Genomic DNA, 14,475 nt, shown 5'->3' on the forward strand with positions numbered 1-14,475 from the left:
CGGTGTTGTACTGTTACACGTTAGGAGAGATCGAGGTTTCCTTCTGTTCGGCGGTGTTGTACTGTTACACGTTAGGAGAGATCGAGGTTTCCTCCTTTTCGGCAGTGTTGTATTGTTACACGTTAGGAGAGATCGAGGTTTCCTTCTGTTCCGCGGTGTTGTATTGTTACACGTTAGAGGAGATCGAGGTTTCCTCCTGTTCGGCGGTGTTGTATTGTTACACGTTAGGAGAGATCGAGGTTTCCTTCTGTTCTGCGGTGTTGTATTGTTACACGTTAGAGGAGATCGAGGTTTCCTCCTGTTCGGCGGTGTTGTATTGTTACACGTTAGGGGAGATCGAGGTTTCCTCCTGTTCCGCGGTGTTGTATTGTTACACGTTAGGGGAGATCGAGGTTTCCTTCTGTTCGGCGGTGTTGTATTGTTACACGTTAGAGGAGATCGAGGTTTCCTCCTGTTCGGCGGTGTTGTATTGTTACACGTTAGGGGAGATCGAGGTTTCCTCCTGTTCCGCGGTGTTGTATTGTTACACGTTAGCAGAGATCGAGGTTTCCTTCTGTTCGGCAGTGTTGTATTGTTACACGTTAGCAGAGATCGAGGTTTCCTTCTGTTCGGCGGTGTTGTATTGTTACACGTTAGGAGAGATCGAGGTTTCCTTCTGTTCGGCAGTGTTGTATTATTACACGTTAGGAGAGATCGAGGTTTCCTTCTGTTCGGCAGTGTTGTATTGTTACACGTTAGAGGAGATCGAGGTTTCCTTCTGTTCCGCAGTGTTGTATTATTACACGTTAGGAGAGATCGAGGTTTCCTTCTGTTCGGCAGTGTTGTATTATTACACGTTAGGAGAGATCGAGGTTTCCTTCTGTTCCGCAGTGTTGTATTATTACACGTTAGGAGAGATCGAGGTTTCCTTCTGTTCGGCGGTGTTGTATTGTTACACGTTAGGAGAGATCGAGGTTTCCTCCTGTTCCACAGTGTTGTATTATTACACGTTAGGAGAGATCGAGGTTTCCTTCTGTTCGGCGGTGTTGTATTGTTACACGTTAGAGGAGATCGAGGTTTCCTTCTGTTCGGCGGTGTTGTATTGTTACACGTTAGGAGAGATCGAGGTTTCCTCCTGTTCGGCAGTGTTGTATTGTTACACGTTAGGGGAGATCGAGGTTTCCTCCTGTTCGGCAGTGTTGTATTGTTACACGTTAGGGGAGATCGAGGTTTCCTCCTGTTCGGCAGTGTTGTATTGTTACACGTTAGGGGAGATCGAGGTTTCCTCCTGTTCGGCAGTGTTGTATTGTTACACGTTAGGGGAGATCGAGGTTTCCTCCTGTTCGGCGGTGTTGTATTGTTACACGTTAGGGGAGATCGAGGTTTCCTTCTGTTCGGCGGTGTTGTATTGTTACACGTTAGTGGAGATCGAGGTTTCCTTCTGTTCCGCAGTGTTGTATTGTTACACGTTAGGAGAGATCGAGGTTTCCTTCTGTTCCGCGGTGTTGTATTGTTACACGTTAGGGGAGATCGAGGTTTCCTTCTGTTCCGCAGTGTTGTATTGTTACACGTTAGGGGAGATCGAGGTTTCCTTCTGTTCGGCGGTGTTGTATTGTTACACGTTAGTGGAGATCGAGGTTTCCTTCTGTTCCGCAGTGTTGTATTGTTACACGTTAGGAGAGATCGAGGTTTCCTTCTGTTCCGCGGTGTTGTATTGTTATACGTTAGGAGAGATCGAGGTTTCCTTCTGTTCGGCGGTGTTGTATTGTTACACGTTAGTGGAGATCGAGGTTTCCTTCTGTTCGGCAGTGTTGTATTGTTACACGTTAGGAGAGATCGAGGTTTCCTTCTGTTCGGCGGTGTTGTATTGTTACACGTTAGGGGAGATCGAGGTTTCCTCCTGTTCGGCGGTGTTGTATTGTTACACGTTAGGAGAGATCGAGGTTTCCTTCTGTTCGGCGGTGTTGTATTGTTACACGTTAGTGGAGATCGAGGTTTCCTCCTGTTCGGCGGTGTTGTATTGTTACACGTTAGGGGAAATCGAGGTTTCCTCCTGTTCGGCGGTGTTGTATTGTTACACGTTAGGAGAGATCGAGGTTTCCTTCTGTTCGGCAGTGTTGTATTGTTACACGTTAGTGGAGATTGAGGTTTCCTCCTGTTCGGCAGTGTTGTATTGTTACACGTTAGGAGAGATCGAGGTTTCCTTCTGTTCGGCAGTGTTGTATTGTTACACGTTAGTGGAGATCGAGGTTTCCTCCTGTTCGGCAGGGTTGTATTGTTACACGTTAGGAGAGATCGAGGTTTCCTTCTGTTCGGCGGTGTTGTATTGTTACACGTTAGGGGAGATCGAGGTTTCCTCCTGTTCGGCGGTGTTGTATTGTTACACGTTAGGAGAGATCGAGGTTTCCTTCTGTTCGGCGGTGTTGTATTGTTACACGTTAGTGGAGATCGAGGTTTCCTTCTGTTCCGCGGTGTTGTATTGTTACACGTTAGTGGAGATCGAGGTTTCCTCCTGTTCGGCGGTGTTGTATTGTTACACGTTAGGGGAGATCGAGGTTTCCTCCTGTTCCGCGGTGTTGTATTGTTACACGTTAGGGGAGATCGAGGTTTCCTTCTGTTCGGCGGTGTTGTATTGTTACACGTTAGAGGAGATCGAGGTTTCCTCCTGTTCGGCGGTGTTGTATTGTTACACGTTAGGGGAGATCGAGGTTTCCTCCTGTTCCGCGGTGTTGTATTGTTACAGGTTAGCAGATATCGAGGTTTCCTTCTGTTCGGCAGTGTTGTATTGTTACACGTTAGCAGAGATCGAGGTTTCCTTCTGTTCGGCGGTGTTGTATTGTTACACGTTAGGAGAGATCGAGGTTTCCTTCTGTTCGGCAGTGTTGTATTATTACACGTTAGGAGAGATCGAGGTTTCCTTCTGTTCGGCAGTGTTGTATTGTTACACGTTAGGAGAGATCGAGGTTTCCTTCTGTTCCGCGGTGTTGTATTGTTACACGTTAGGAGAGATCGAGGTTTCCTTCTGTTCGGCGGTGTTGTATTGTTACACGTTAGGAGAGATCGAGGTTTCCTTCTGTTCGGCAGTGTTGTATTGTTACACGTTAGGAGAGATCGAGGTTTCCTTCTGTTCGGCGGTGTTGTATTGTTACACGTTAGGGGAGATCGAGGTTTCCTCCTGTTCGGCGGTGTTGTATTGTTACACGTTAGGAGAGATCGAGGTTTCCTTCTGTTCGGCAGTGTTGTATTGTTACACGTTAGGAGAGATCGAGGTTTCCTTCTGTTCGGCGGTGTTGTATTGTTACACGTTAGGAGAGATCGAGGTTTCCTTCTGTTCGGCGGTGTTGTATTGTTACACGTTAGGGGAGATCGAGGTTTCCTCCTGTTCGGCGGTGTTGTATTGTTACACGTTAAGAGAGATCGAGGTTTCCTCCTGTTCGGCGGTGTTGTATTGTTACACGTTAGGAGAGATCGAGGTTTCCTCCTGTTCGGCGGTGTTGTATTGTTACACGTTAGGAGAGATCGAGGTTTCCTTCTGTTCGGCAGTGTTGTATTGTTACACGTTAGGAGAGATCGAGGTTTCCTCCTGTTCGGCGGTGTTGTATTGTTACACGTTAGGGGAGATCGAGGTTTCCTTCTGTTCGGCGGTGTTGTATTGTTACACGTTAGGAGAGATCGAGGTTTCCTTCTGTTCGGCGGTGTTGTATTGTTACACGTTAGTGGAGATCGAGGTTTCCTCCTGTTCGGCGGTGTTGTATTGTTACACGTTAGGAGAGATCGAGGTTTCCTTCTGTTCGGCGGTGTTGTATTGTTACACGTTAGGGGAGATCGAGGTTTCCTTCTGTTCGGCGGTGTTGTATTGTTACACGTTAGGAGAGATTGAGGTTTCCTCCTGTTCGGCAGTGTTGTATTGTTACACGTTAGGAGAGATCGAGGTTTCCTCCTGTTCGGCAGTGTTGTATTATTACACGTTAGGAGAGATCGAGGTTTCCTCCTGTTCGGCGGTGTTGTATTGTTACACGTTAGGGGAGATCGAGGTTTCCTTCTGTTCGGCGGTGTTGTATTGTTACACGTTAGGGGAGATCGAGGTTTCCTTCTGTTCGGCGGTGTTGTATTGTTACACGTTAGGAGAGATCGAGGTTTCCTCCTGTTTGGTGGTGTTGTATTGTTACACGTTAGGAGAGATCGAGGTTTCCTTCTGTTCGGCAGTGTTGTATTGTTACACGTTAGGAGAGATCGAGGTTTCCTCCTGTTCGGCGGTGTTGTATTGTTACACGTTAGGAGAGATCGAGGTTTCCTTCTGTTCGGCGGTGTTGTACTGTTACACGTTAGGAGAGATCGAGGTTTCCTCCTGTTCGGCGGTGTTGTATTGTTACACGTTAGGAGAGATCGAGGTTTCCTCCTGTTCGGCGGTGTTGTATTGTTACACGTTAGGAGAGATCGAGGTTTCCTTCTGTTCGGCAGTGTTGTATTGTTACACGTTAGGAGAGATCGAGGTTTCCTCCTGTTCGGCGGTGTTGTATTGTTACACGTTAGGAGAGATAGAGGTTTCCTTCTGTTCGGCGGTGTTGTACTGTTACACGTTAGGAGAGATCGAGGTTTCCTTCTGTTCGGCGGTGTTGTACTGTTACACGTTAGGAGAGATCGAGGTTTCCTCCTTTTCGGCAGTGTTGTATTGTTACACGTTAGGAGAGATCGAGGTTTCCTTCTGTTCGGCAGTGTTGTATTATTACACGTTAGGAGAGATCGAGGTTTCCTTCTGTTCGGCAGTGTTGTATTGTTACACGTTAGAGGAGATCGAGGTTTCCTTCTGTTCCGCAGTGTTGTATTATTACACGTTAGGAGAGATCGAGGTTTCCTTCTGTTCGGCAGTGTTGTATTATTACACGTTAGGAGAGATCGAGGTTTCCTTCTGTTCGGCAGTGTTGTATTGTTACACGTTAGGAGAGATCGAGGTTTCCTTCTGTTCCGCGGTGTTGTATTGTTACACGTTAGGAGAGATCGAGGTTTCCTTCTGTTCGGCGGTGTTGTATTGTTACACGTTAGGAGAGATCGAGGTTTCCTTCTGTTCGGCAGTGTTGTATTGTTACACGTTAGGAGAGATCGAGGTTTCCTTCTGTTCGGCGGTGTTGTATTGTTACACGTTAGGGGAGATCGAGGTTTCCTCCTGTTCGGCGGTGTTGTATTGTTACACGTTAGGAGAGATCGAGGTTTCCTTCTGTTCGGCAGTGTTGTATTGTTACACGTTAGGAGAGATCGAGGTTTCCTTCTGTTCGGCGGTGTTGTATTGTTACACGTTAGGAGAGATCGAGGTTTCCTTCTGTTCGGCGGTGTTGTATTGTTACACGTTAGGGGAGATCGAGGTTTCCTCCTGTTCGGCGGTGTTGTATTGTTACACGTTAGGAGAGATCGAGGTTTCCTCCTGTTCGGCGGTGTTGTATTGTTACACGTTAGGAGAGATCGAGGTTTCCTCCTGTTCGGCGGTGTTGTATTGTTACACGTTAGGAGAGATCGAGGTTTCCTTCTGTTCGGCAGTGTTGTATTGTTACACGTTAGGAGAGATCGAGGTTTCCTCCTGTTCGGCGGTGTTGTATTGTTACACGTTAGGGGAGATCGAGGTTTCCTTCTGTTCGGCGGTGTTGTATTGTTACACGTTAGGAGAGATCGAGGTTTCCTTCTGTTCGGCGGTGTTGTATTGTTACACGTTAGTGGAGATCGAGGTTTCCTCCTGTTCGGCGGTGTTGTATTGTTACACGTTAGGAGAGATCGAGGTTTCCTTCTGTTCAGCGGTGTTGTATTGTTACACGTTAGGGGAGATCGAGGTTTCCTTCTGTTCGGCGGTGTTGTATTGTTACACGTTAGGAGAGATTGAGGTTTCCTCCTGTTCGGCAGTGTTGTATTGTTACACGTTAGGAGAGATCGAGGTTTCCTCCTGTTCGGCAGTGTTGTATTATTACACGTTAGGAGAGATCGAGGTTTCCTCCTGTTCGGCGGTGTTGTATTGTTACACGTTAGGGGAGATCGAGGTTTCCTTCTGTTCGGCGGTGTTGTATTGTTACACGTTAGGGGAGATCGAGGTTTCCTTCTGTTCGGCGGTGTTGTATTGTTACACGTTAGGAGAGATCGAGGTTTCCTCCTGTTCGGCGGTGTTGTATTGTTACACGTTAGGAGAGATCGAGGTTTCCTTCTGTTCGGCAGTGTTGTATTGTTACACGTTAGGAGAGATCGAGGTTTCCTCCTGTTCGGCGGTGTTGTATTGTTACACGTTAGGAGAGATCGAGGTTTCCTTCTGTTCGGCGGTGTTGTACTGTTACACGTTAGGAGAGATCGAGGTTTCCTCCTGTTCGGCGGTGTTGTATTGTTACACGTTAGGAGAGATCGAGGTTTCCTCCTGTTCGGCGGTGTTGTATTGTTACACGTTAGGAGAGATCGAGGTTTCCTTCTGTTCGGCAGTGTTGTATTGTTACACGTTAGGAGAGATCGAGGTTTCCTCCTGTTCGGCGGTGTTGTATTGTTACACGTTAGGAGAGATAGAGGTTTCCTTCTGTTCGGCGGTGTTGTACTGTTACACGTTAGGAGAGATCGAGGTTTCCTTCTGTTCGGCGGTGTTGTACTGTTACACGTTAGGAGAGATCGAGGTTTCCTCCTTTTCGGCAGTGTTGTATTGTTACACGTTAGGAGAGATCGAGGTTTCCTTCTGTTCCGCGGTGTTGTATTGTTACACGTTAGAGGAGATCGAGGTTTCCTCCTGTTCGGCGGTGTTGTATTGTTACACGTTAGGAGAGATCGAGGTTTCCTTCTGTTCTGCGGTGTTGTATTGTTACACGTTAGAGGAGATCGAGGTTTCCTCCTGTTCGGCGGTGTTGTATTGTTACACGTTAGGGGAGATCGAGGTTTCCTCCTGTTCCGCGGTGTTGTATTGTTACACGTTAGGGGAGATCGAGGTTTCCTTCTGTTCGGCGGTGTTGTATTGTTACACGTTAGAGGAGATCGAGGTTTCCTCCTGTTCGGCGGTGTTGTATTGTTACACGTTAGGGGAGATCGAGGTTTCCTTCTGTTCGGCGGTGTTGTATTGTTACACGTTAGTGGAGATCGAGGTTTCCTCCTGTTCGGCGGTGTTGTATTGTTACACGTTAGGAGAGATCGAGGTTTCCTTCTGTTCGGCGGTGTTGTATTGTTACACGTTAGGAGAGATCGAGGTTTCCTCCTGTTCCACAGTGTTGTATTATTACACGTTAGGAGAGATCGAGGTTTCCTTCTGTTCGGCGGTGTTGTATTGTTACACGTTAGAGGAGATCGAGGTTTCCTTCTGTTCGGCGGTGTTGTATTGTTACACGTTAGGAGAGATCGAGGTTTCCTCCTGTTCGGCAGTGTTGTATTGTTACACGTTAGGGGAGATCGAGGTTTCCTCCTGTTCGGCAGTGTTGTATTGTTACACGTTAGGGGAGATCGAGGTTTCCTCCTGTTCGGCAGTGTTGTATTGTTACACGTTAGGGGAGATCGAGGTTTCCTCCTGTTCGGCAGTGTTGTATTGTTACACGTTAGGGGAGATCGAGGTTTCCTCCTGTTCGGCGGTGTTGTATTGTTACACGTTAGGGGAGATCGAGGTTTCCTTCTGTTCGGCGGTGTTGTATTGTTACACGTTAGTGGAGATCGAGGTTTCCTTCTGTTCCGCAGTGTTGTATTGTTACACGTTAGGAGAGATCGAGGTTTCCTTCTGTTCCGCGGTGTTGTATTGTTACACGTTAGGGGAGATCGAGGTTTCCTTCTGTTCAGCAGTGTTGTATTGTTACACGTTAGGGGAGATCGAGGTTTCCTTCTGTTCGGCGGTGTTGTATTGTTACACGTTAGTGGAGATCGAGGTTTCCTTCTGTTCCGCAGTGTTGTATTGTTACACGTTAGGAGAGATCGAGGTTTCCTTCTGTTCCGCGGTGTTGTATTGTTATACGTTAGGAGAGATCGAGGTTTCCTTCTGTTCGGCGGTGTTGTATTGTTACACGTTAGTGGAGATCGAGGTTTCCTTCTGTTCGGCAGTGTTGTATTGTTACACGTTAGGAGAGATCGAGGTTTCCTTCTGTTCGGCGGTGTTGTATTGTTACACGTTAGGGGAGATCGAGGTTTCCTCCTGTTCGGCGGTGTTGTATTGTTACACGTTAGGAGAGATCGAGGTTTCCTTCTGTTCGGCGGTGTTGTATTGTTACACGTTAGTGGAGATCGAGGTTTCCTCCTGTTCGGCGGTGTTGTATTGTTACACGTTAGGGGAGATCGAGGTTTCCTCCTGTTCGGCGGTGTTGTATTGTTACACGTTAGGAGAGATCGAGGTTTCCTTCTGTTCGGCAGTGTTGTATTGTTACACGTTAGTGGAGATTGAGGTTTCCTCCTGTTCGGCAGTGTTGTATTGTTACACGTTAGGAGAGATCGAGGTTTCCTTCTGTTCGGCAGTGTTGTATTGTTACACGTTAGTGGAGATCGAGGTTTCCTCCTGTTCGGCAGTGTTGTATTGTTACACGTTAGGAGAGATCGAGGTTTCCTTCTGTTCGGCGGTGTTGTATTGTTACACGTTAGGGGAGATCGAGGTTTCCTCCTGTTCGGCGGTGTTGTATTGTTACACGTTAGGAGAGATCGAGGTTTCCTTCTGTTCGGCGGTGTTGTATTGTTACACGTTAGTGGAGATCGAGGTTTCCTTCTGTTCCGCGGTGTTGTATTGTTACACGTTAGTGGAGATCGAGGTTTCCTCCTGTTCGGCGGTGTTGTATTGTTACACGTTAGGGGAGATCGAGGTTTCCTCCTGTTCCGCGGTGTTGTATTGTTACACGTTAGGGGAGATCGAGGTTTCCTTCTGTTCGGCGGTGTTGTATTGTTACACGTTAGAGGAGATCGAGGTTTCCTCCTGTTCGGCGGTGTTGTATTGTTACACGTTAGGGGAGATCGAGGTTTCCTCCTGTTCCGCGGTGTTGTATTGTTACACGTTAGCAGAGATCGAGGTTTCCTTCTGTTCGGCAGTGTTGTATTGTTACACGTTAGCAGAGATCGAGGTTTCCTTCTGTTCGGCGGTGTTGTATTGTTACACGTTAGGAGAGATCGAGGTTTCCTTCTGTTCGGCAGTGTTGTATTATTACACGTTAGGAGAGATCGAGGTTTCCTTCTGTTCGGCAGTGTTGTATTGTTACACGTTAGAGGAGATCGAGGTTTCCTTCTGTTCCGCAGTGTTGTATTATTACACGTTAGGAGAGATCGAGGTTTCCTTCTGTTCGGCAGTGTTGTATTATTACACGTTAGGAGAGATCGAGGTTTCCTTCTGTTCGGCAGTGTTGTATTGTTACACGTTAGGAGAGATCGAGGTTTCCTTCTGTTCCGCGGTGTTGTATTGTTACACGTTAGGAGAGATCGAGGTTTCCTTCTGTTCGGCGGTGTTGTATTGTTACACGTTAGGAGAGATCGAGGTTTCCTTCTGTTCCGCGGTGTTGTATTGTTACACGTTAGGGGAGATCGAGGTTTCCTTCTGTTCGGCGGTGTTGTATTGTTACACGTTAGGAGAGATCGAGGTTTCCTCCTGTTCGGCAGTGTTGTATTGTTACACGTTAGGGGAGATCGAGGTTTCCTTCTGTTCGGCGGTGTTGTATTGTTACACGTTAGGAGAGATCGAGGTTTTCTTCTGTTCGGCGGTGTTGTATTGTTACACGTTAGGAGAGATCGAGGTTTCCTCCTGTTCGGCGGTGTTGTATTGTTACACGTTAGGAGAGATCGAGGTTTCCTTCTGTTCCGCGGTGTTGTATTGTTACACGTTAGCAGAGATCGAGGTTTCCTTCTGTTCGGCGGTGTTGTATTGTTACACGTTAGGAGAGATCGAGGTTTCCTTCTGTTCGGCGGTGTTGTATTGTTACACGTTAGGAGAGATCGAGGTTTCCTTCTGTTCCGCGGTGTTGTATTGTTACACGTTAGGAGAGATCGAGGAGGGTGCTCGTTTCCTTTAGTTGATATTTGATGTTACCGTATCCTGTTGTTCCTGACATGTTACTAAGTTAGGACATAGTATACTGTAGGTCTTTTTTTATTCAATGTAAATGTCCTTTATTTATAGGAGCAATCCGAGCCGGGGTCTCCGGAGTTGAACCCCATTTTCGGCTCCAGGGACCCCCTGCCTCCGGAGATACTTACCTCTGATTGGGGCGCCGGGGTCTCTCTGCAGTGTAAAGCCCTTGGTCACATGGGCCAATAGGAAGCCGCACCGAGTGATGTCACAGCTTCCTATTGGCCCGCAGGGCCTGGGAGACGCCCTACTTGAAACGGCTTGGATTGCCTCTTTAAGTTACTTAGATTAATGGTGCGAGAAAAACACAGAAAAGTGACCAAAGATTGTCACTACAAGTCCCTAGAGATGGCACTCCTTATGAATGGTAGTATAATATACAATGCACCATTGATTACATTTGTTCTAGTTTGTGAGCAAGGTGTTTTGTGTGTTTATTAATGGTACCAGACAGGTCTTAGTGTCAATAGTGCTCTATAAATAGTGCTGTGATATGTACAATAATTGAGACACGTTATTGTACATATCAAATTCTGCCATTCTCTCTCATTGCTTTGCATAGAAAATAACAGCTTTTCCTTGTGAACCCCAATTTTTTAAAGAAATATACAGTATGTCTATTACAGGGCCGGTGCCACACGGTTTCCGCCCTAGTGCAAAGGGTGTCTGCCACAGATCCCCAAACAAGGCAAACACAAAGCCACACTCCCTCCCGGTGCCATACAACATCCCTCCCACCCACCCTCCCGGTACCAAACAACATCCCTCCCACCCACCCTCCCGGTGCCAAACAACAAACCTCCCACCCACCCTCCCGGTACCAAACAACACTCCCTCCCACCCACCCTCCCGGTACCAAACAACACTCCCTCCCACCCACCCTCCCGGTACCAAACAACACCCCTCCCACCCACCCACCCTCCCGATGCCAAACAACATCCCTCCCACCCACCCTCCCGGTGCCAAACAACATCCCTCCCACCCACCCTCCCGGTACCAAACAACATCCCTCCCACCCACCCTCCCGGTACCAAACAACATCCCTCCCACCCACCCTCCCGGTACCAAACAACATCCCTCCCACCCACCCTCCCGGTGCCAAACAACAAAATCCCGGTGCCAAACAACATCCCTCCCACCCACCCTCCCGGTGCCAAACAACATCCCTAATACCCACCCACCCTCCCGGTGCCAAACAACATCCCTAATACCCACCCACCCACCCTCCCGGGCCAAACAACATCCACCCCACCCACCCTCCCGGTACCAAACAACATCCCGCCCACCCACCCTCCCGGTGCCAAACAACATCCCTCCCACCCACCCTCCCGGTGCCAAACAACATCCCTCCCATCCACCCTCCCGGGGGAAACAACATCACTCCCACCCACCCTCCCGGTACCAAACAACATCCCTCCCACCCACCATCCCGGTACCAAACAACATCCCCCCACCCTCCCACCCTACCGGGCCAAACAACATACCTCCCACCCACCCTCCCGGTGCCAAACAACATCCCTCCCACCCACCCTCCCGGTGCCAAACAACATCCCTCCCACCCACCCTCCCGGTGCCAAACAACATATCTCCCACTCACCCTCCCGGTGCCAAACAACATATCTCCCACCCACCCTCCCGGTGCAAAACAACATATCTCCCACCCACCCTCCCGGTGCCAAACAACATATCTCCCACCCACCCTCCCGGTGCCAAACAACAATCCCTCCCACCCACCCTCCCGGTGCCAAACAACAAAAACCGGTGCCAAACAACATCCCTCCCACGCACCCTCCCGGTGCCAAACAACATCCCTACCACCCACCCTCCCGGCCAAACAACATCCCACCCACCGTCCCGGTGCCAAACAACAGCCCTCCCACCCACCCTCCCGGCCAAACAACATCCCTCCCACCCACCCTCCCGGTCAAACAACATTCCTCCCACCCACCCTCCTGGTGCCAAACAACATCCCACCCACCCTCCCGGCCAAACAACATCCCACCCACCCACCCTCCCGGTGCCAAACAACATCCCTCCCACCCACCCTCCCGGCCAAACAACATCCCTCCCACCCACCCTCCCGGTCAAACAACATTCCTCCCACCCACCCTCCTGGTGCCAAACAACATCCCTCCCACCCTCCCACCCTCCCGGTGCCAAACAACATCCCACCCACCCTCCCGGCCAAACAACATCCCTCCCACCCTCCTGGGCCAAACAACAAACCCCCTCCTGAGCCATACAACATCCCCCCCATCCTTTCTCCCGGGATAATCAACATCCCCCCTACCCTCCATCCTGGGCCAAACAACATCCCCCCTACCCTCCATCCCGGGCTAAACAATGTCCCAAACCCTGCCCTCTGAAAAGTCACCTGTTGCGGCCCTGGTTGTGCCCGTCCTGGTTGTGCCCGTCCTGGTTGTGCCCGTCCTGGTATAGACTTGTCATGTGTACAAATAGAAAGAATATAAAACATTGGAGATTGTGCGTCACATTTGAGGGATAGGATACGCACCGCTAAGGATGCTCGGGTTCACGAGTACAGAATCTGAACCTGAGAACGTTTCTGTTCTGATGTTCGAGTCGAACTTTTGAAAACATTTTCAAATCTGAGCAAAATTCAAGTCAAACCTGAGAGGGTCAAACTTAGATTGAACTTCAAGGAAACATTTTTCCTGCTTAATTTTTTTTTTTAACATACAAATTCCAGCCAAACCTAAATCCAAAACACAAATAAAAGTGCCACAATGCTCATTTTGAGTCTCAACAATTCTTTTTTTACTGTATCTATTTTATTTTTGTATATATAATATACTGGTTGTTCCCTCTTTTTACAGGTGAATGTTTTGTTACTGGGCAGTCGCATTTCAAAAGTTTCGATAACAAACATTTTACCTTCAGTGGAATCTGCCACTATTTGCTGGCGGAAGACACGGTGGAGAAGTCCTTCTCGGTTGTAATTGAGTCCGTGCAGGTAAACACGTCCGCCCCTTCTGTTCATAACGACCGTCTGACTCAGGTGACGATTGTGTTGAGGATTCAGCTCTGGTTCTGTATTCCCATTTGTCACACGGTTTATTTGAACTGGATTGACAATTGGTGATTCCATACCGCGGCTGGCTGCCATTGTGATGTCAGTCCCTGTTGGTAACGGGTCCGATCTGGTAGCACTGTATATATGCCCACAACCAGTTTGCCAGGATAAGATAATCCACTGCCAGGAGTCAGGGATATTGATATTGACTCCTAGACAGGCTGATGATGTTTGTGATGCTATCCTTAGTGTGCCGATGATCCTGACGCGGTTTGTACCCGATCTGCTTCTGTACGTCTTCAAGATATGCAAAATACCACAATAAAATTGAAGCACGGTGGAGGGGTTTCTCTCGATGGACAAGATATCCTGCTCCCTTTACTGCAAGGTAAGCGCAGACAGATAAATACAGAAAGCTATTGTAAGCGTGCTGCTTGAATGAGTAATATATTTGCTAAATTGCAAAGCCAGTGTAACCTGCCTCACTCTGATGATATCCAAAAGGAAGAAATAGCTGTCTGTGAGTAGGTTACTGGCTCTGCACTTCTGTAACGCAGGCTGTGCTAAAGAACTGTGTATTGCAGCGGGCATACGCTTATAGGGGTCCCATGTTAAAATGGACATGAAACAAAAGGTGACACTGTGCTAATTTGCATGTCATTTCCCAGAATCCCTAGCTGCAGTGGAAGCATTATATGCTCTAGGAGATATTGAGGAAGGGCAGGGTTGCACACCTGTATAGTAATGTACCTGTTAATGTGCTCACAAGGGATATTTTTATTTGCAGATGTATTTGCACAAGCCACACATTTCAAAGCTGGAAATCATAATAACTTAAGGTGATTTCTTGTTATGAAACGACATCTTTAATTAAGATAAGGTAATCAAATACATATACTGCGAATAAATGAAATGCACGGATTGCTCCGAACCTTAGCGGGACTCTGGCAAGGAAAATAATGGAAACAAAGACACATTTCTGGAGTATTTTGAATTGGTTTGTGACATATTGTTAATAAATCACAAAACAACAACATACAACTACAGTAGTTCCTGGTCATTTGTGAGCTTGGCCTCTCTCCCACAGGTAAGGTGTTAGACAAGGGCTGGCCCACTTCACAGGCCACCAACAGGTCAGGTTTTCAGTATATCCCTGCTTCAGCATGGGTGGCTCAATCAGTGTCTCAGTCATTGGCTGGAGTTGGCCACTCCTGTGTATCACCCTCGCGCTGAAACATTTCTCAGTCACGCTGGGATACAACACAACAATATTTTTACCAAAAAGGCTGTGTAATGCGGCAGGCATAAGCTTCTAGGGATCCATGTTAAAATGGATTAGAAGCAAAAAGTGACACACTGTGAGTGCTCATTTGCATGTCATTACCCAGAATCCCTGGCGGCAGTGAAGGCATTATAAGCTAAGAGATAATAGGGA

At 48.1% G+C, this 14,475-nt stretch overlaps 1 protein-coding gene across 1 annotated transcript in view; it reads left to right on the top strand.

Annotated features, from left to right (window-relative positions):
• VWF (von Willebrand factor) overlaps nucleotides 1–14,475 on the top strand; it is a 330,068-nt gene that overhangs the window by 60,393 nt on the left and 255,200 nt on the right. The window contains exons 11-12 of the mRNA XM_075603058.1: nucleotides 12,844–12,980; nucleotides 13,290–13,428. Of these exons, the coding sequence (XP_075459173.1) occupies nucleotides 12,844–12,980; nucleotides 13,290–13,428 (276 nt within the window). The remainder of the gene's footprint in view (nucleotides 1–12,843; nucleotides 12,981–13,289; nucleotides 13,429–14,475) is intronic.

Source organism: Ascaphus truei, chromosome 5, assembly GCF_040206685.1.
Source record: "Ascaphus truei isolate aAscTru1 chromosome 5, aAscTru1.hap1, whole genome shotgun sequence".
Lineage (NCBI taxonomy): Eukaryota > Metazoa > Chordata > Amphibia > Anura > Ascaphidae > Ascaphus > Ascaphus truei.